This window comes from Bombus flavifrons, chromosome 6 (assembly GCF_040668555.2).
Source record: "Bombus flavifrons isolate JBK064 chromosome 6, iyBomFlav1_principal, whole genome shotgun sequence".
NCBI lineage: Eukaryota > Metazoa > Arthropoda > Insecta > Hymenoptera > Apidae > Bombus > Bombus flavifrons.
The window spans coordinates 13,587,171-13,607,161 of record NC_138447.1 but is presented as its reverse complement, the minus strand read 5'-3'; the positions used below and the strand labels follow the sequence as shown (position 1 = coordinate 13,607,161).

General features: G+C 34.8%; 5 protein-coding genes, 1 long non-coding RNA gene and 1 pseudogene across 6 annotated transcripts; 1 reads left to right on the top strand and 6 right to left on the bottom strand.

The window, feature by feature from the left end:
* Window positions 1-364: 364 nt before the first annotated feature.
* Window positions 365-2,995, bottom strand: LOC138180625 (odorant receptor 10-like; annotated as a pseudogene).
* On the top strand, window positions 2,278-7,063 carry LOC138180644 (uncharacterized). The gene is made up of 4 exons (XR_011173348.1): window positions 2,278-2,400; window positions 2,723-4,139; window positions 5,311-5,686; window positions 6,638-7,063. It is a non-coding gene; the product is annotated as an uncharacterized LOC138180644 (long non-coding RNA).
* LOC138180628 (odorant receptor 4-like) lies at window positions 3,674-5,520 on the bottom strand. Its single transcript, XM_069114671.1, has 5 exons — window positions 4,721-5,520; window positions 4,550-4,649; window positions 4,301-4,411; window positions 4,034-4,189; window positions 3,674-3,790 (listed from the first exon to the last, which is right to left on the bottom strand). Exons 1-5 carry the CDS (start codon window positions 5,518-5,520, stop codon window positions 3,740-3,742), a joined length of 1,218 nt encoding a protein of 405 aa, XP_068970772.1. The 3' UTR covers window positions 3,674-3,739.
* Window positions 7,064-7,587: 524 nt separating the features above from the next.
* On the bottom strand, window positions 7,588-8,394 carry LOC138181313 (uncharacterized). Its single transcript, XM_069116058.1, has one exon. It carries the CDS (start codon window positions 8,392-8,394, stop codon window positions 7,588-7,590), a length of 807 nt encoding a protein of 268 aa, XP_068972159.1.
* A 677-nt stretch (window positions 8,395-9,071) lies between these two features.
* LOC138181312 (odorant receptor 4-like) lies at window positions 9,072-11,757 on the bottom strand. Its single transcript, XM_069116057.1, has 5 exons — window positions 10,937-11,757; window positions 10,341-10,440; window positions 9,500-9,601; window positions 9,283-9,438; window positions 9,072-9,146 (listed from the first exon to the last, which is right to left on the bottom strand). The coding sequence occupies exons 1-5, from the start codon at window positions 11,755-11,757 to the stop codon at window positions 9,096-9,098; spliced, it is 1,230 nt and encodes a 409-aa protein (XP_068972158.1). The 3' UTR covers window positions 9,072-9,095.
* Window positions 11,758-13,467: 1,710 nt separating this feature from the next.
* Window positions 13,468-15,245, bottom strand: LOC138181311 (odorant receptor 4-like). The gene is made up of 5 exons (XM_069116056.1): window positions 14,443-15,245; window positions 14,266-14,365; window positions 14,051-14,161; window positions 13,639-13,794; window positions 13,468-13,570 (listed from the first exon to the last, which is right to left on the bottom strand). The coding sequence occupies exons 1-5, from the start codon at window positions 15,243-15,245 to the stop codon at window positions 13,520-13,522; spliced, it is 1,221 nt and encodes a 406-aa protein (XP_068972157.1). The 3' UTR covers window positions 13,468-13,519.
* A 2,173-nt stretch (window positions 15,246-17,418) lies between these two features.
* Window positions 17,419-19,171, bottom strand: LOC138180953 (odorant receptor 82a-like). Its single transcript, XM_069115329.1, has 5 exons — window positions 18,375-19,171; window positions 18,197-18,296; window positions 17,982-18,092; window positions 17,576-17,731; window positions 17,419-17,507 (listed from the first exon to the last, which is right to left on the bottom strand). The coding sequence occupies exons 1-5, from the start codon at window positions 19,169-19,171 to the stop codon at window positions 17,457-17,459; spliced, it is 1,215 nt and encodes a 404-aa protein (XP_068971430.1). The 3' UTR covers window positions 17,419-17,456.
* Between the last annotated feature and the right edge of the window lie 820 nt (window positions 19,172-19,991).

Sequence of the window (19,991 nt, the reverse complement as noted above, 5' to 3'; positions counted from 1 at the left end):
TGCAGTACTTTGCGAGATGTGAAATGTTCTAGATTTTACCATTCTACAAATTAGTTTTTTGGGTTTATGCAACGAAGGTAAATGTTTGTTTTATTTTCATTGTCGTAAGTTCTTGGTATGTTAGAGTTCATTGATCTTTTGATCAGGTCAATGTTGTTTAAAGGACCTCCATATTTTGAGGCTCGAGTGTTTCATTACTGAGCATGTGCAGTTATATGATTTCAAAATATTGCATAGGTATCACATATATATTTTGATGTTGTCTGTGAGATAGACAGGTAAATTGTAACGAACGAAACGAATGAGAAAACGGTGACTGGAGAAGAAAAGAGTACTCAGGCGCCATGATAGTAAATACATTTCAATATTATTAGCAATAAATACTAATTAGCAATTTTATAATTTTTCCATATTACTATATTGTAACATGAAAAATTTCCAACTTGTCTTGATTTAATATTCGAGGATATTCGTACAAAAATGTCATGCGATATATTTGCAAATTTTTATGTTTTAAATCTTACAATTTTATGCATAGGTTTTACCAGCGGTGCATATCGTCATGCCACTTGACGCAACAGATTCAAATAGGCGAACGCAGTTTTCATTACCTGGAATACCGATCATTTCCATATGGACTGAATACTTTACAAGAACAGATATATGTAGATGCATGACTTACATCACCGAATGTATTTATGGACATGTGAGTTATTTTCCCAGCTGTGATTTTAATTGCAGAATTGGATCTTGAGATGATCAGAATCAAATCAAACATGTCTTTGTTAGGCAAATAATACCACTTTGTCATATATACCACATCGCCAAATTTTTTGCTCTGTTAGAGATTTGGAACGTCGATTACACTTCGAATTAATTATACTTAAGTTATCAGATTATTTTATCTGTTACCTGTTCTGTCAATATATCACCGATATAACATACTGTAAAAATATTGAAACTCATAGACGCCATTATCATGAAATACGTAATCAGATTTCTAATATCATGTTCGGCCCATTCCTGAAAAAACGAGTATTTCACCATTAATTGAATCAATTACCTACGTCCTTTGGATTATGGAATTCAGAAAGTCCCAAAGTAAAAGAATCGTAATTAAAATCATTGCAATATTCAAATACAAGTTATTTGAATTAATAAAAAAAGTGTAGTGGCACTGGACAGTAAACTTTCTAACGGTTTCTGTCCCGTGACTCGCTATACAAAGACCCTATTCTTCGGACAAGATGATTGCCAGACCTAACCTAACCTAAGCACCCGCTATAAATCTTAGGATTTCCCTAACTAAGATTCTTCAAACCAGTAAATAGTCTTTGTTTTAACATTCCCTAAGGTTTATTAAATACTACAGAAGGATACGGGTGTGGTTTTCCTCACGTACGATGCTTGCAACTTTCTTTCGAGGGCGGTTGGCATCCTTCCTCAACCATCGACCTAGAGATAAACCAATTAACAGCAACGTCCATTTCCCTCACTTTCCTAACGAACATTTTCCTCGACGAGTCCGATGATCTCGTATCCTTAGACACAGCCTCAGAGACACTTTTCCTCTGCAGCGTCATCGTGACAGAAAGTCAGTCGAGTCTGGAGTCGATAGTCGCTAGTCAGCAGTCGAGTCGTTAGCCGACAATCGATAGTTGAGCAATCATCATCCGAACTAGCTTCGCGCACTCTGAATCGTTATCGTAACGCATCGCCTAGAAGTCGAACTTGTATCCGCGAAGCGCAAACAGCTATTTGTTAATAAATATATTGTTAACCAATCACGAGTGATTCTTCAGCACCTATCACGATCTAACCACCTCAAAAGTATCACAAAGTAAAAGAAATGTTGGGCCACTCGAGCGTTTAAATAAATTAAATAAATTAAATTAATAAATTATAGTTACCATAGAAATACATAAAAGTAAGCACATGTTATATTTTTTATCTTCACGTACCGTAAGAATGTAATATCCGAGCATGGATATATCAAGCTTGCTTTTTAACAATTCCATGAAGCAGAATTGTGTCAACACGTTTTCGATACCTCCTATCAAACTGCAATCGAAGTGCACGTGAAAAACTCCGCACTAAAATCCCGACAAAAATACAGAAATATATCTTACCTGAGAATTCTGAGATGATGTTCAACGATCTCACTTATTTCGTTAAACTCAACACTTTTTTTCTGATCTTCCGATCGATTCACAAATTCGTTGATCCATCTCATCAGGACAGTCAGTTGACCGTAGGCGTGAGCTGTGAATACAGCACCAATGCTGATAATGGCAACGGCGCTCGAATTTACAATAAATCCAGATATAAATTGCGTGGCGAGGACAATTTCGTTCATTGGACTGCTATCAACGGGAATTAAATTCTTATACGCAGCACAAGGTAACATGCGAATAATTCTGGTTTCGTTGGCGATCTCGATGGTTTGAGTGGCGAACGCTGTCACCACGCAATATGTCAAGACGCCACCTTGCATGAAAGTAGCACAAAAAGCCGCGACAAAGCGGCCAATCCTCGCGTATTTCATCATCACTTGTGAATCTTCCGGTCTCGTTACTATCTTCCAATCAGTTTGCACGTGATGTATGCAATCACGAATGTCGTTGCTTCGTAGCAATAAATTGGTGTAATTGATGCCTCCGATAAACCAATGACTGAGCGGACCAAACACCTTCAATTTCATGTAAATACTTTCATCTTCCAGAATAATGTGGAATATGCAAGGGATCACGGTAAACAATATAAAGCCATAACAGAGAGCGATTAAAATAAACGAAATGATTCTCTCGCGTCTCGATGTTGATGTGGACGCAGGCCAGGCACCTATTGATATTAGTAGCCATCGATTAAACTGCAAACTGTAATCGCCCAGACTATCAAAAGTTTTTTCTACCACCGCAGACTTATTCGTCATCGTGTCCACTAAAGTTGTGGGGACGACTGAATCGGATATTTTTTATGAAAGGAGTAAACGCATCAGGTTGTATAACGCTTGCGCGTTGTTCACCGAACGATCGTAAGCGGGTCGATTCGTGTAGTCAGTCTCTGCAACCAGTTGCAGCGGTACACGCAAATGTGAAGGTTTAGAAGTTGTTGACAATTATTTTATGAAGTGGAAGCCTCTGTACGGTGTAGTGGATTTATTTAAAATATGGGAAGATCTATGGAATTCTTGGTGCAGTGTTTGGAAATACAAGCGATTTCACTACGCAGTTAAATTTTTTAAATACTAAACACGATTTGTACAGGTAATTCAGAAAATGCTATGATATAATTAGAGATTAGTGTAATAAAGATTATGAGTTGACAGAGTTGACTATATTAGGGTCATTTTTTGAACAATAATCGGCGGAAAATTGATATCCACTTTCGAAAATGGTCAGGTGAAATGGTCAGAATGGATGGCCAGAAGATGGATACAGTATCTATGCATATTTATGTACTGTGATTTACTTATTCTAAATAATGGAAAATATAATATATGTTTTGTTTTATTTGTTTAATATTCCAATTCTTTTTCCTACAGCTAGAATAAACATTTGTTTCGTGATATAAGTTGGGGTTATTTTTCAGTATATCTTAGCAAAGGTGTATAAGAAATATCTCATGTATAAAAGTTACACGAATACAAACAATATTTTCAACAATATTATTGCCAGTACCTATACTTAGAATCGTAAAAACTTGTGCAGTATAAACTGTACTTTAAGATTATATTTTATTACGTTACTTGAATCAACAGGTTCAGATACGTGAAAGCAGTTTTTATAACCTGGAATAACAATGATTTCATGAGGATAAATATGTAGATAATGTGTACAGTAGAACTTCATTCGTTGAAACGAAATTTTACTGTCTGATTAAACGAACTTCCATCGTCTGACTTCACTTATAGGAACGAAAATTTCTATCATTCGAATAAGAGATCATCGACAGTCAAATTTTATATTTTAACTCTTTAATAAATTCAGATAGATGGTGTTCCAGCATAAACGGTAATATCAAGTAGGCTTACAGTACTGAACGTTTGAATGGACATATGAATTATCTTCCCTGCGGTGATTTCAACGACCACACTTGACCGCATAATAATTAAAATCAACTCAAGGATTCTCTTTTCGGTTAAGTAGTACCAATTTGCCATATACACCACGTCACCAACTTTCCTGCTCTGTTAAAAATTCGTTCGGTTAATATTCATTATGGCTTTGATCTATTACATTATTTATATTTTTATTATATGTTATATTATTATTATTTTTATTATATATTTCAGTGTTACCTGTTCTGTCAATGTTTCACCGATATAACATATTACAAAAATGTTGAAACAGATTGAAACCAGAAGCATGGAATAGGTGGTCAAAATTTGAATATCGCTATCAGACCATTCCTAAAATATGCAAAGAGAATGCAACGATCGTACACAGAAAGGATTTGATAATAAAATAAATTTTATAGTTTTGTTATTTTAATAAGTCTTCTTTAGTTTAATATATTATAATGAGAAATATCAGTGATTAATATATACCGTAACAATGTAATAGCTGAGCATACACATATGCAGGGTGGATCTAAGCACTTCCAAGAAGAATATTCGATTGACCGTCTCCTCGATACTCGATACAAAACTGTAATTGGAACATAGGAAAATTACAAAAATACAAACAAGAACATATAAGAACGATATAAAACAGAATACCTCAGCGTTCTCAGATGACGTTCCACGATAATCCCTATGTTCTCAAATGGAGCTATTTTCTCTTTTCTCGATTCATTTACAAATTCTGTGATCCATGTCATAACAACATTCAACTGGCCACACGCGTGAGCAATTAGAACAACCGTTATACTGAGAATCCCTAGTGTACTAGAACTTACGATGAATCCAGTTAAAAATTGCATAAAGAGAATAATCTCATTCGTAGGACTTTCATTGATATCTATCAATCCTTTGTATATCACGTATGGCAACTGGTGCACGATTCTCGTTTCATTACCTACTTGGATTACCTCTGTGCTCAACGCTGTCATGAAACAATAACAAAAAACACCACCTTGCATGAAGGCCGCTGTTGAAGCCGTCACATAGCGACCAAATTTCGCGCTTTTCAGCATCACTTGTTGATCCTTTTCCCTCTTCACTGTTCTCCAATCTGCTTGCATATGCTCGACGCAGTATCGTATATCTTTACCTCGTAATAACAGAGTAGTATAATTGATGCTACCAACGCACAAATAACTCACGGGTCCAATCAGCCTTAGTTTAATACGAAAACTTTCATTTTCCAGGATTATGTGGAGTAAACAGGGGATTATAGTGCAGATTAAAATGATATAGCAGATGACGATTAAAACGAAGGACATGATTCTTTCGAGTCTCGAAGTAGAGGGAAAAGAAGGCCACGCACCGATCGGTTTTAGGAACCAGCGATTTAATTGAAGACTGTAGTCGCTACGGCCATCAAAGTCGATCTTTATAGCCACAGTTTTGTTCGCCATAGTGGTTACTCATCGACGCTGTAAAAACAACTGAATCGAGAATAGCCTGCACCGCGTGTGCCAGTGAACCAGGATTTCTTAACGCTTGCGCAGCTTTCTCAGAATTATAAATTGTACATGCCGATCGATTCGTCTAGTCAGTCTCTGTACCACTTGTTGAAGCAGTGCAAGTTACTGAATACGTTTAAAAGTTGTCGACAGTTCAAAAGATGTCGTGTGACGTAGATGGTGCATACGCAAGGAGAATTATTCGTGTGATATATCGGGATTGAATTGGAAGTATAGAAAAATGTATATTTCTCGAATAATGTAGATTGGATTAATTCAGTCATTTCAGGACTCAAATATTTCAAGACTCTTTCTAAGCTACATTCGTGTGTTATTACTCTATTACACTAAATGAATACAATAGCATGATTGATTTTTAAGTAAATTTCGTTACCATGTGGAGATAAAAATTCGCTTAGTTTGGCTCTTCGCTTTATCAGCATAAAATAAAATACTCAATTTTCGTGACAACGATGGGGAACTTTTCCAGGAAGGGGTTAATGGAGTATTCGAAAATTACAAATAATCTCATGGATGGAATTGCTATTTTTTAATACTGAGTGCTGAAGGTCAATTTTTGGTTGTGTTTTACATTATTCGAAGAGTACTACAAATAAAAATAAGAATTAATGTAATAAATAGATTGCGCATATTTATATAAATTCATATTTTCATTACATCCATTATACATGTATATTCGTATATCGATTATATAAGCCGACATCATCTTTTACGAAAACGTGTACATATATAATGATGATACGACTAGAAATTGTAAACCGTATGAATTGTTGCTGAAATTGCCGTATGAAATTAGAGTTTCGAAAGGCAATTTTACTTTCATATTCATACTTACTGTATCATGATTCGATTTTATTTCACATTTCTCCATAGTTTCACGATTGACGTTTTCTAATTTTGATTGTTCAAATTAAAAAGCAATTCTGATTACGGTTAAAATTCATAATTTCTGACATCAATTTTTAACATAAAAATTATATACAATATACGTAGATATATTTCATTCTTTATATATAAAATTTTTTAAAATGCTTTACACTTTTTCTAGGATTCCATTTTATCTCGTCATTTGCTGTAACATATTCAAATACCCGAAACCTGTTTTTAATACCTGAAACGGTAGAATGCTCGAATGAATAGACAACACGAGCATAAGTGCAATTAACTTACATTACCAAACGTATAAACGGACATCTGAATGATTTTTCCTGCAGTCAATTGAACAACCGTACTCGATCGCGCGATGATCAAAATCAAGTCGAGGATTACTTTATTGGGTAAATAATACCAGTTTGTCATATAAACCACTTCACCAACTTTTTGGCACTGTTAAGAATTTGTTCGATTACTTATGGTCACGATTTTGATTTTTAACATTTATATTATTTAAAATTAATATTCATATCGCTTGACATTAATATTTTAATATCAAAACTACAAACGACTGAAGTATGAAACCTTTTAACAAAGGAATCCAAATTCCATCCAAATGAAAGATATACAAAGAAATCATTCAAATCATCAAAATCATAGTCTTGCAAATCTATACATTTACTATACAAGATTATGAATTATTCATTTTAGTTACTGTGGTAGTTTTAATGTTAACGACTCTCAAATACCTGCTCCGTTAATATTTCACTGATATAACATATCACGAAAATGTCAAAACAAATTGAAATGAGCATCATAAAATACGTAATCAAATTCTGAATATCCTGGTCAGCCCATTCCTAAAAATGAAAATGAAACAATAATATGCAAAAATGGATTCTCGAAAGAAATAAATTAGTAATAATAATAATAATACATTTGACAAGTACCGAAAGAATGTAGTAGCCAATTACGCAAATATCCATCGTGGATCTGAACATCTCGACAAAATATATTTTGAACATCACATCCTCGATACACGATATAAAACTGCAATTAACACATAATGTAGACGCGAAGATCACTCCTACAAAGCCAACAAGAAAAGGAATAAAAAAGTACACCTTACTTCAATGTCCTCAGGTGTCGTTCCACGATCATTCCAATTTCGATAAAACTGCCAGTTTTCTTCCTTTCTCTGGCCTTATCAACAAATTCAGTGATCCATACCATAATTACGTTCAATTGACCGCACGAGTGTGCAGCTAGCACAGCTGACAGACCAAAAATCCCACTTGTACTAGAATTTGCGATAACAGTGGACCACATTTGCAAGAGAAGCATAATTTCGTTTGTTAGACTATCGTCGACGTTCACCAGCTTCTTGTATACTGCACAAGGTAACAAGTGTAAGACCCTCGTCTCGTTTCCAACTTGTATCTCCACTGTATTTAATGCTGCCGCAAAAAAAAAGCACAAAACGCTACCCTGCACGAAAATGACGGAAAAACCCGCTATGTAGCGGCCTAATTTCGCGTTCTTCAGCATCACGTTTTTATCCTCCTCTCTGGTCACTGTTTGCCAGTCAGCTTCTATATGTTCTATGCACTGTCGTATATTTTTACCATGTGTTAACAAAGCTGTGTAATTAATGCCGCTGAAGATCCAATGGCTCACATAACCGAACACCTTCAATTTGAAGTTAAAGCTTTCGTCTCCTAGAATCATTAGCAGTAAACTAGGAATCACAGCGAGAATTACAATGCTTAAGCAAACGATGTTTAAAATAAACGAAACGATCTTTTCAAATCTTGTCGTGGAAGGAGACGATGGCCAAGCGCCGATTGATTGTAAGAACCATCGATTCAATTGAAGACTGTAATCGCTGTTGCTGTTGCTGTCGCTTTCTACGATCACTGCTTCGGTCATCATCGCGGAATGAAGCCGTTGTTAGAAATCATTTACATATACAGGATGTCTGTAGAAGTTGAACGCTTGCGCGGGTTTTTTATGTTCTTCATCGACTGATCGATTTGTCTAGTCGGTAGAATTTTTTTAGAATACTGCAAAGTTATATACGCATGGAAATTGTCAGCTGCAATCGTGTGAAATGGTTGATGTGGATGCAATGAATCATTCTCGTTTCTAGCTTTCAGGGTGTATGTTTAGAAATATTTTTAGTAACAGATGGATACGTAATCGTGTTATGTGCTAGGAAGTTGTAGTTGAAGGTGTTTTAATTTGCGCTTATGATTATGATAAATTTCATGGTCAGTGATATAATAATTTGAGATTATTTATTTTTATATTTTTCTAAAATCTAACGCGTGTTGCGACTGCTTTTTAAGGAAAACGGAATACGGAACATAGGAATCGTAGAAATCCTGCCGCACTGAACGCCTGAAATTCTTTATTATATCATAAAAATATTCAGCGCTTTACAAATACAATAATTGATCATTTAATGTAAGTATTTTATTTCTGGCCTTGTCGGTTATCAGTGACGAATATTCCACTGAAAAGTCACTCGTGACAGTCAACATGTTACTCATGCGATATAATACATTGCGGTATCACATTGAAAATAACAACGAACGATTATTCTCCTGTTCTTGATGCGGTATGTAAATGCATTATAACATCGTGCGGATCATGTTAAGGTACGCGAAAGAAGTTTTAAACACCTGAAAGACAGAATATACATGAATTTGTTTTAAATATATAAAATTCTACATTAGCTATCATCCGCATTAGCTGTTAATTGTATCAAGAATTCTGTCCATTATATCATAAGTATATATCTATTTTATCGATACTTACGACGCCAAAGGTCGTGATAGATATTTGTACGAATTTTCCAGCAGTAATTTTGACCACCATACTCGATCTTGAAATAACCAGCACTAAACCGAGAGCAGTTTTGTGAGGTAATCGGTACCATTCAGTCATATATACTTTTTTCCCAACTCTTTCACCCTGTCGTGTATTTGATAGTTTGAGGTTTAATATAAATACTTCTTTATTGTTGCTTTCTTACCTGTTCAATAACTATTTCTCCTATGTAACAGAATATGAATATGTTAAACACCATGGATGCATACACGATAGCATATACAATTCTCATATCTTTCGACTTTTCCTGTGAAATTGAAATATATGTATCGTATAAATAGATATGCGAGTTAAGTACAACAGACAACGTATGAGTCGCGGTTCTGTATTTTGACGTTAATTTATTTATGTTAGAAGATAGCTCAATGTTTGAATCATTTTAGCTCTAACTAGATGATATTGTAGAGAAATATCTCTAAGTTGTTTTGGTAAATATACACAAAAAGGAAGTCACCACCGATTTGGATGATTTTGAAATATGTTGAATGTTGAGTGTATGAGCTTTTTCCCTGTACATGTGAAGTTGTTGGTTTTAGCCTCCGAATTGGATTGAGTCAGTACTAATATTAACACTTTGACTTCCGCGTAAAGTTATTGGTAACTTTAAAGAGTAGCCGACGTTTTTTGATAAAAAATTTCAAATTCGTAATCTCTACGTAAAGGGTCAACTTGCGCGTGATACCAACGTGGTGTCACCGGACACTAAAATTTGGCCTGCACTTCACAACACATTGATGCCATCGGACGTGAAAGTGTTAATCGCTTTGTCGGTATTTATATGAACAATGTTGATATGCTACCTTACGACGTAACGAGGTGGTCGAATTAGTATTATCAAGAAACCAATCCAACTTTAAAATTATGGCCAACCGACAGTATATATGTTTGCATATAACTCCAAAACTCAGGCTAATCGGTGGATATATATAGTGGCATTCTTTTTGTGAATATTTACCATAATTTTTTTAGTTTGTTTTAAAACATACCGTGAGAAAATAATATTTGATCATGCACATGTTTATCGTACATCCCACCAACTCCACGAGACATATCATGTTCATAACTTTTTCTATCGAGGCTATGAGACTGAAAGTAATATTATCGTCATATGAATTCATCATAAAAAATTCATCACGAAATATCATTACCAAATAATAAATATATGTATACATTCATCAAAGAAAATCAATCTAATATAAAAAAAGTAGCTTAGACACGATTGAACTATTTTGTGATGCTGTTACATTAATTTTATGTTTCTTTTATTTAGTATCTAAATTGAATGTCTTATTTGAATTCTTAAACCTTAACTATTCGAAAAAGATGAATTATAAGTACAAGTAATAATCTATAGAAGAATTAAGTAACAGTATATCCTACAAGATACCGTATTCAATAAATGAAATATGTGTAACTACACGATAACTCGCGATATTATCATATTTTGCAAATCTTGGCTGAAATTCAAATATACAACAAAAAGAAAAAAATTAATAACATAGTCTCATTGATGTTATCAAAGAATCTATATCAATAAATGAGACATATATGCACAAATAACAGCACAATAACCAATAAAGACCTTAATGTTCGCAGGTGATGTTCGACGATAATGCCAAGTTTCCTCTGAGCGACCGTCTGTGCTTCCTGTTTCTCCTCGACTTTCGTATCCACCAAATTATCCAACCTGGCCACCACCATATTCAATTGACCACTCGCATGCATCGTTAGAACAGCTGCCAAACCACAAGCTCCCACCGTGACAGACGTCACGATGAGGCCAGAAAGGATCTGCAGGACAAAGACGATCTCATTCGCCGGACTAAATCTAGCGTCCAACAGATTCGTGTAAATCGGACAGGGTAACGGATACATGAAATAACTGTCATTCCCAACAAGAAACATCATCTTCTTAAAGCCTTTAGTTATGTTGAAGGCCAGAACGCCACTGTGCATACAGAATGCAGCTATGAAAGCGATGAAACGTCCGACCTTCGCGTACTTCAGCATCATTTCACGACTGCTGGCATTTTCAACGACCTGCCAGTCGCGTTCCACGTGTTTTATGCAACGGATTATCTCGTCGGTTTTCGACAAAAGACAACAGTAATTCAATTCTCCCATCAGCCAATGACTCACTGGACCAATGATCTTCATTCTCGTCCTCGAGCTTTCAGCTTCATACACGATGTACAATATACAAGGTACGATTGTGAAAATGATCAACGAGTGGCAGATAAAGTTCAACAATTTTGCGAATAATCTTTGCGTTCTGTTTGTCTTAGTAAGCTTTGGCCATGCTCCTATTGGTTGCATTAGCCAACGATTTACTTGGATGCTGTATTCGTAATCATGAGCGTAAAAAGCGTTGGATATCGGTGGTTCGCTGGACACGTCCACCATGATTACTTTGCAGAGGTTGTTTGTTGAGTGAATTACTCAAGTTTCAGGTACAATGCCATGGTAAAATAGCGCGTGCGCGAATTTTTTCACGACCCCGTATCGCCATAGTGCAGCTGTTACCTTTCAAAGGGTTCGAGCCCTTCTAAGTTCTCAGTTGGAGCTTATACCACTTTATGCATTATTTACGACTTTTGTACGACAGGATTGATGACGTTTGAGGGTAATCGATCGATTGATTTTTTCAGGTGACAATAGTGCACTAGTGTGTTGTCTGTTTCGCAGTAGGTTGAAGGGATCAATTTCTAGAGGATGAATTCCCATTCGGGGAAATTCCTCATATTGTTTCTTCGTATCAGATGTAAGTACTTTTGTCACAATTTTGTTAAAACTATCTAGAAAGGAAATATTACCGAATGCCTAGTTGAGTGAGATTATTCTTTTCCAATTTATAGCGGAACGAATTTAAGAAAACTGTAGACTGAGAGTTATTTCGCAATATCGATAAAGTCTCTTCTTTCCTATTTAAACTAAAGCGATATTGAAGTACAGAAGTTTCGGTACTTCAGCAGGATTAAAATTAATATAAAATATTAATTGCATTTGGATTCTTAACAACATAAGGGTATATTGTATAAATAACAGTTCAAATAAATTTTTGTGCAATATACAGGAACATTACATAGGATGTTATACTTTAAGAAGCGCTCATGTTAATGTTCGTATATTCGTTTTGAAAAATTGACAACAGACCGATCAATTTTTTAATTCAAGGATTCCATCGAATGCTTAAATTTATGTCCTCATTGTAATCATGATCTGGAAGTAAGACGTTATCTGTATGGGTCGGGAATTTAGAATATTTAACAAGGGACTGTAGGGAATCCGCAGGAGGTATCAGGTTAAAAGAGAGTTTTAATGAACGCAGGGGTGCAATAACTAGGGTGGAAGAAGACGAGGGCCATGCACCGATTGGTTTTAAAAACCATCGATTCAATTGAAGACTGTAGTCACTGTTGCTGTTGTTGTCAGTATCTGTGATCATTGTTCTGGTTGTCATCACGAAGTGAGACTGCCGTTAGGCAGCAGTCGTGCAACTATGGGGGATGCATGGGTTAGTGCAACGCTTGTGTGAGTTCTTTAGATATTCATTCTACCGATCTATTCATCAATTGGTAAAACTTGTTTTAGAATATTGTGAAAGTATATACGCTTAGAAACTATTAATTGCAATTGTTGAAAGTAGATAGTGTGCGTGCAATAAATCATTTCTGTTTCTAACTTTAATAGTGTATACCTTCAAATTTTTAGTAGAAGGTAGAACGTAGTACATAATTGTGTCAGGTGCTAGGGAGATGTAGTAGACTTAATTTGTGCTAGTGATTATGATAAATTGAATGATAAATGGTATAATAATTTGCATTGTTTTTATCGGTATTTACAAATGCCAGTCGTAGGATTTGATTTTTATATTATCGAATAGTATTACGAACAAACATTAAGAATAATTATGTTTCCAATGAAGGATTCGAAGAGATAACATGTAATAAAAACATGAGAACAATGGAGTATAGCTATAACAAACGATTCTTCAATCCATCACCCCATAGATTTTTTACATCTCAAGTATTCTTACACTTAACTAGATCTATTAGGTTGTCAATCATGTATTATAGTCTGTAACATTAATCATAAAATTAGTTCAATCGACGACTTATTTATTTGTTGACATTCTCTCATAATATGCTTTCAGAATTCCACTTTATCACATCATTTGCTGCAACAAATTCAAATATGCGAAACCTGTCTTTATCACCTGAAATGGCAGAATATTTCATGTGAACAGACAACATTGTTACGAGTACAAATATAGAATAAACTTACACTACCAAAAGTGTAAACGGACATATGAACTAATTTTCCTGCAGTGATATGAACGACCAGATTTGATCGTGCGATGACCATAATCAAGTCGAGGATTGTTTTACCGGGTAAATAATACCAGTTCGTCATGTAAACGACTTTACCAATTTTCTTGCACTGTTAAGAATTTGTTGAATTAGTCATCACGAATTTGATTTCCAGAATTTATGTTACCCCGTGTTAACATTAGAGCGATGTATGAAACATGTAGGTGCCAAAGAAATTGAAAAAAATGAATGACATATGAAAAAATCATTCAAATTACCAAAAATGTGTCATTGTGAATCTATAAAAGTTATATGAAAAATGATTAATTATTAATTTTGATTACTCCGTTAGTTCTAGGGTTAGAGTGTTAATGTCTCGCTGATACCTGTTCCGTTAATAGTTCACCGATGTAGCATATTATGAAAATGTTAAAACAGATTGTAACGAACATCATAAAATACGATGCCAAATTTCGAATATCATGCTCTGCCCATTCCTAATACGAAATCGTAAAAAGAATAGAACAATTATACAGAAAATTAAAGTTATATCCACTGTGGAAAATAACAGGCAAACGATAAAAGTATAGTAATTATGTACCGATAGAATGTAGTAGCCAATTACGCATATATCCATCGTGCACCTTAACATTTCCAGCAAACAGATTTTATTCATCACAACCTCGATATATGATATAAAACTGCAATTAACACGTAATATAATCCAAATGATCGCCCTTAAAAGCCACACAACAAAAGATTTTTAAAAAAACCTTACTTCAATGTCCTCAGATGTCGTTCCACGATTACTCCAATTTGTATAAAACCACCAGTTTTCTTCTCTACTCTGGTTTCATTGACGAATTCAACGATCCATAACGTAATAACATTTAGCTGACCGCATGCGTGAGCAGTTAGAACTGCTGCGAGACTAAAGATGCCAATTGTACTAAAATTTGCGATAACAGTAGACCAAATTTGTAAGAAAAGCATGAATTCGTTTGTTGGAATTTCGTCGACGTTCACCAGCTTCTTATATACTGCACAAGGTAGCACATGTAAAACTCTCGTCTCGTTTCCAATTCGAATCTCTACTGTATTTAATGCTGTCACAAAACAAAAGCACAAGACGCTTGATTGCACAAAAATGGCGGTGAACGCCGCTATGTAGCGACCGATTCTCGCGTTTTTCAACATCACGTTTTTATCCTCCTCTCTGGTCACTGTTTGCCAGTCAGCTTCTATGTATGACACGCATTTTCGTATGTCTTTGTTGTGCATTAATAAAACCGCGTAATTAAAGCTGCTGACGAACCAATGATTCACAAAACCGAAGGTCTTCAATTTGAAGTTGAACGTCTGGTCTTCCAGAATTATTACTAGTAAACTAGGAATCGCAGTAAGAATTAAGGTGCTAAAGCAAACGATGTTTAAAGTAAATGAAACGATCTTTTCGAGCCTTGTCGTGGAAGGAGACGATGGCCAAGCGCCGATCGGTTTTAAGAACCACCGATTCAATTGAAGACTATAGTCACTATTTCTCTTGCTGTCACCTTCTGTGATCACTACTTTGGTCGTCATCGCGAAATAATGCCATTGTTAGAAACCCAGCGTCTACATATAGAGGATGTTGGCAGAAGTTCAACGCTTGCGCGAGTTTTTTAGTTATTTGTTCAACTGATCGATTCGTCTAGTCGGTAGAACTTTTTTAGAATACTATGAAAGTATATACGCTTGGAAACTGTCAGTTGCAATCATGTGAAGCGGATAGCGTACATGGAATGAATCATTCGTGTCCCTAACTTTAACAGTGTGTGTTTTCAAATTTTTAGTGGATGGTGGATAGTGATACGTGGATATGTTATGTGCTAGGATGTTGCAGTTGATTTAATTTCTGCTAGTGACTATAAGAAATTTTATAATAAATGATACAATAATTTGCAATATATTTGTCGGTATTTAGAAATGCCAGTTCTAAGGCTTGATTTTTATATCATCGAATACTAGTACGAGGAAAACATTATCAGTAATTTTATTATTTCCAAACAATTAACAATAGATAAAATACAAATATTTTATCAATTATATATTAAACATCCATGTATTATCGATACTTACGACGTCAAAGGTCGTGATAGATATTTGTACGAATTTTCCAGCAGTAATTTTGACCACCATACTCGATCTTGAAATAACCATGACTAAACCGAGAGCAGTTTTGTGAGGTAATCGGTATCATTCAGTCATATACACTTTTTCCCAAATCTTTCGCCCTGTCGTGTGTTTGATAGTTTGAGGTTTAATATAAATACTGCTTTATTGTTACTTTCTTACCTGTTCAGTAACTATGTCTCCGATATAATAGAATATGAATATATTAAACACCATAGCTGCATACAGGATAACGTATACAATTATCATATTCTTCAATTTTTCCTGAGAAATTAAAATATGTGTGTCGTACGAATGCTAGTGCGAATTAAGTAGAAAAGTCGACGTATGAGTCGCGGCTCTGTATTTGACGCTAATTTATTTCTGTTAAAAGATATCTCAATGTTTGATTCATTTTAACTCTAATTAGAAGATATTGTGTACACATTTTCAATATATAAATTATTTCTTTTATTTTTATTTTGAAACGTACCGTGAGACAATGATGTATGATTAAACACATCTTCGTCGTATATCCCAGCAACTCAATCAGAAGCTCCTACCGTGACAGTGGTCAAGATGATCCTAGAAAGGATCTACATGGTGAACACGATCTCATTCGTCTGAATCTAATGACCAATAGGTTCGTTTAAACCGGGCGAGATAACGGATTCATGAAAGAATTACCATTCTCCATACGAAATATCATCTTCTTAAAATCTTTAATCGCGTTGCATGCTAGAATATCACTATGCATACACAGTGCAGGGAGAATGTTGCCGAGTGCCAAGTTGAATGAGATTATTCTTTTGGAATTTGTGATAGAAAAAATTTAAGGAAACTGTATACTGAAAATTATCTTGTATACTGTATACTGAAAATTATTAATTATTATTATAACATATAAGCTATATAAAAAATTTCCTAAATATTGCGTTTTCAATAAGGAGTCAAGGCCACCTTGTCGTGACTTGGTAGAAATAAAATAATCTTCAACGATAATATTTCCTCTGTTTAATCTAATATTCCTAAATTTAGGGCTGTTGCCAGATCAAAGTACAGTATGACGTTGAACTAATCTTAATATCAGTCAAAGTAGTATGAAGATAGGAATACGTAGTTTTATTAAAAACAACAATTTTCAATAAATTTCTTGTATTGCAAATTCCAGACGATTGAAATTTAACTAACTTTCATCCAAAACATTTTTCTATCAAATATTCGGATGTGGTTAAAAAATCTTTGCGATAGTTACATACGTGGTTCAACCTGTATCTTTATTACAATTACTGAAGCTTAATTTTTGCTTTCATTTTACATCAGCCAATTAACAGCCAAAATATTTAGAAATGGATATCAAGTTAGATTGAGACAATTTTACTTGCATAGAGATAGATTCCTGTATCGTGATTAGATCTCATTTCAAATTTTGTTGTAGTTTCACTATTAATGTATTTCAATCGTAATTAAATGCGGAAATAACAAAGTTGAAAAAAACAAAGAATTTTTTCTGTTTGAAATTTACGACTTCTAGTCTGTTAATTCTTAATGTACAAAATTTTATGCGATATTTACGTATATTTTGTACTGTATATACTAAATTATTAAGAACACAATATATTTTTCCAGGATTCCATTTTATTACGTCATTTGCAGCAACAGATTCAAGTATGCAAAACCCGTCTTCATAACCTGAAATGGCAGAATATTTCACGTGAACGGACAATACAGTTATAAGTAGGAGTATCGAATAAACTTACACTACCAAATGTATAAACCGACATATGAACTAATTTTCCTGCAGTGATTTGAACGACCACATTTGATCGTGCGATGACCATAATCAAGTCGAGGATTGTTTTACCGGGCAAGTAATACCAGTTCGTCATGTAGACGACTTCGCCAATTTTCTTGCACTGTTAAGAATTTGTTGAGTTAATTACCACGATTACGATTTGCTTCATTTATATCACTCCATACTAACACTAGGGCGAAGTATGAAACATATAGGTAGCAAAGAACTTAAAATAAAAGACACATGAAAAAACCATTCAAATCACCGAAAATGTACCACTGAATCTATAAAGGTTGTATTAAGAACGATTAATTATTAACTTTGATTACCCTGCTAATTCTAGAATTAGAGAGTTAATGTGTTGATGATACCTGCTCCGTTAACAGTTCACCGATGTAGCATATTATGAAAATGTTAAAACAGATTGTAACAAACATCATTAAATATGATGCCAAATTTCGAACGTCATGCTCCGCCCATTCCTAAGATGGAATCGTAAAAAGAATAGAACAATTATACAGAAAATTAAAGTTATATCCACTGTGGAAAATAACAGGCAGACAATAAAAATATGCTGATTATGTACCGACACAATGAAGTAGCCAATTACACATATATCCATCGTGCATCTTAACATTTCCAAAAAACAGATTTTATTCATCACAACCTCGATATATGATATAAAACTGCAATTAACATTTAATATAATCCAAATGATTGCTTTCAAAAGCCACACAAAAAAATAATCTAAAAAGAGATCTTACTTCAATGTCCTCAGATGTCGTTCCACGATTACTCCAATTTTCGTAAAACCATCAGTTCTGCTCTCTACTGTGGCTTCATTGACAAATTCAACAATCCATAACATAACAACATTTAGCTGACCGCACGCGTGAGCAGCTAGAACTGCTGCAAGACTAATGATCCCAACTGTACTAAAATTTGCGATAACAGAAGACCAAATTTGTAAGAAAATCATGAATTCGTTTGTTGGACTTTCGTCGACGTTCACCAGCTTCTTATATACTGCACAAGGTAGCACATGTAAAACTCTCGTCTCGTTTCCAATTCGAATCTCTACTGTATTTAATGCTGTCACAAAACAAAAGCACAAAACGCTACTTTGTACAAAAACAGCGCAGAAAGCTGCTATGTAGCGACCGAATTTCGCGTTCTTCATCATCACGTGTTGATCCTCCTTCCTGGTTACTGTTCGCCAGTCAGCTTTCATGTGTTCTACGCATCGTCGTATGTCTTTGTTGTGTAATAACAACGCGCTATAAGTAAAGCTACTGACGATTAAATGACTCAAGAAATCTACGCTCTTCAATTTCAAGTTAATGCTCTCGTCTTCCAGAATCAGTTGCAGTAGACTGGGAATCGTAGTGATAATTATGGCGCTGTAGCAAATGGTGTTTAAAAGAAACGAAATTATCTTTTCTAGTCTTGTGCTGGATGGAGACGATGGCCATGCACCGATCGGTTTCAAGAACCATCGATTCAATTGTAGACTGTAGTCACTGCTGCTGTCGGCTTCTATGATCACTGCTTCGTTCGACATCGCGGAGTGAAGTTGTTATTAGAATTCAGCCACGCGTCAGTGGGGATTGCATGGAGCAGCGCGACGCTTGCGCGCGTTTTTTAGGTACTTGTTCTACCGATCGATTCGTCTAGTTTGTAGAAATTGTTTTAGAAAAGTTGAAAAGTTGAAAATTATATTCGCTTGGAAATTGTCGGTTGCAATGCTGTGAAGTGGATGGCGTGCGTGCAATGATTCATATCCCTCTCTACGTTAACTGTACATGTTGTAAAATTTTTAATAAGAAGTAGCTAGTCATCCGTACGTATGTTAGGTACTTGGAAGTTATAGCTATCTTAATTTGTGCTTGTGATTATGTTGAATTTCGTGATAAATGATATAATAATTTTCATTCTTTTGTCGATATTTACAAATACCAATTTTTAAATTTTGTTTGTATATTATCGAATATTATTACGAAGTGGGACACGTTATTTATAATTGTAATCTTTCCAATGAAGGATTTCGATAGAGTAGCATTTTATAAAAACGTAAATAAAGTAGAGGAGTGTAGCTTTAATGTACGATTCTTCGGTCTACCGCTCTATCGATTTTTTAATCTGTAAATTTTCTTGTTACTAACTAGATCTATGAGATTATCAATCATTTCTTGGAGGTTATAAAATTTATTATTATTGTATGTTATTAATATTTATTATTATTTACAGATCCGTGTTGGCATCGCAGGGTGTTTGGTCATTGTTCTCCATCCTGAAGTTTTCCAACGCGCCGTTGGGAATCATTCTTCTTGATTTGAATAAGTCACGCGACAAGCATCCGGTCGTTTGGAACACCTGTGATA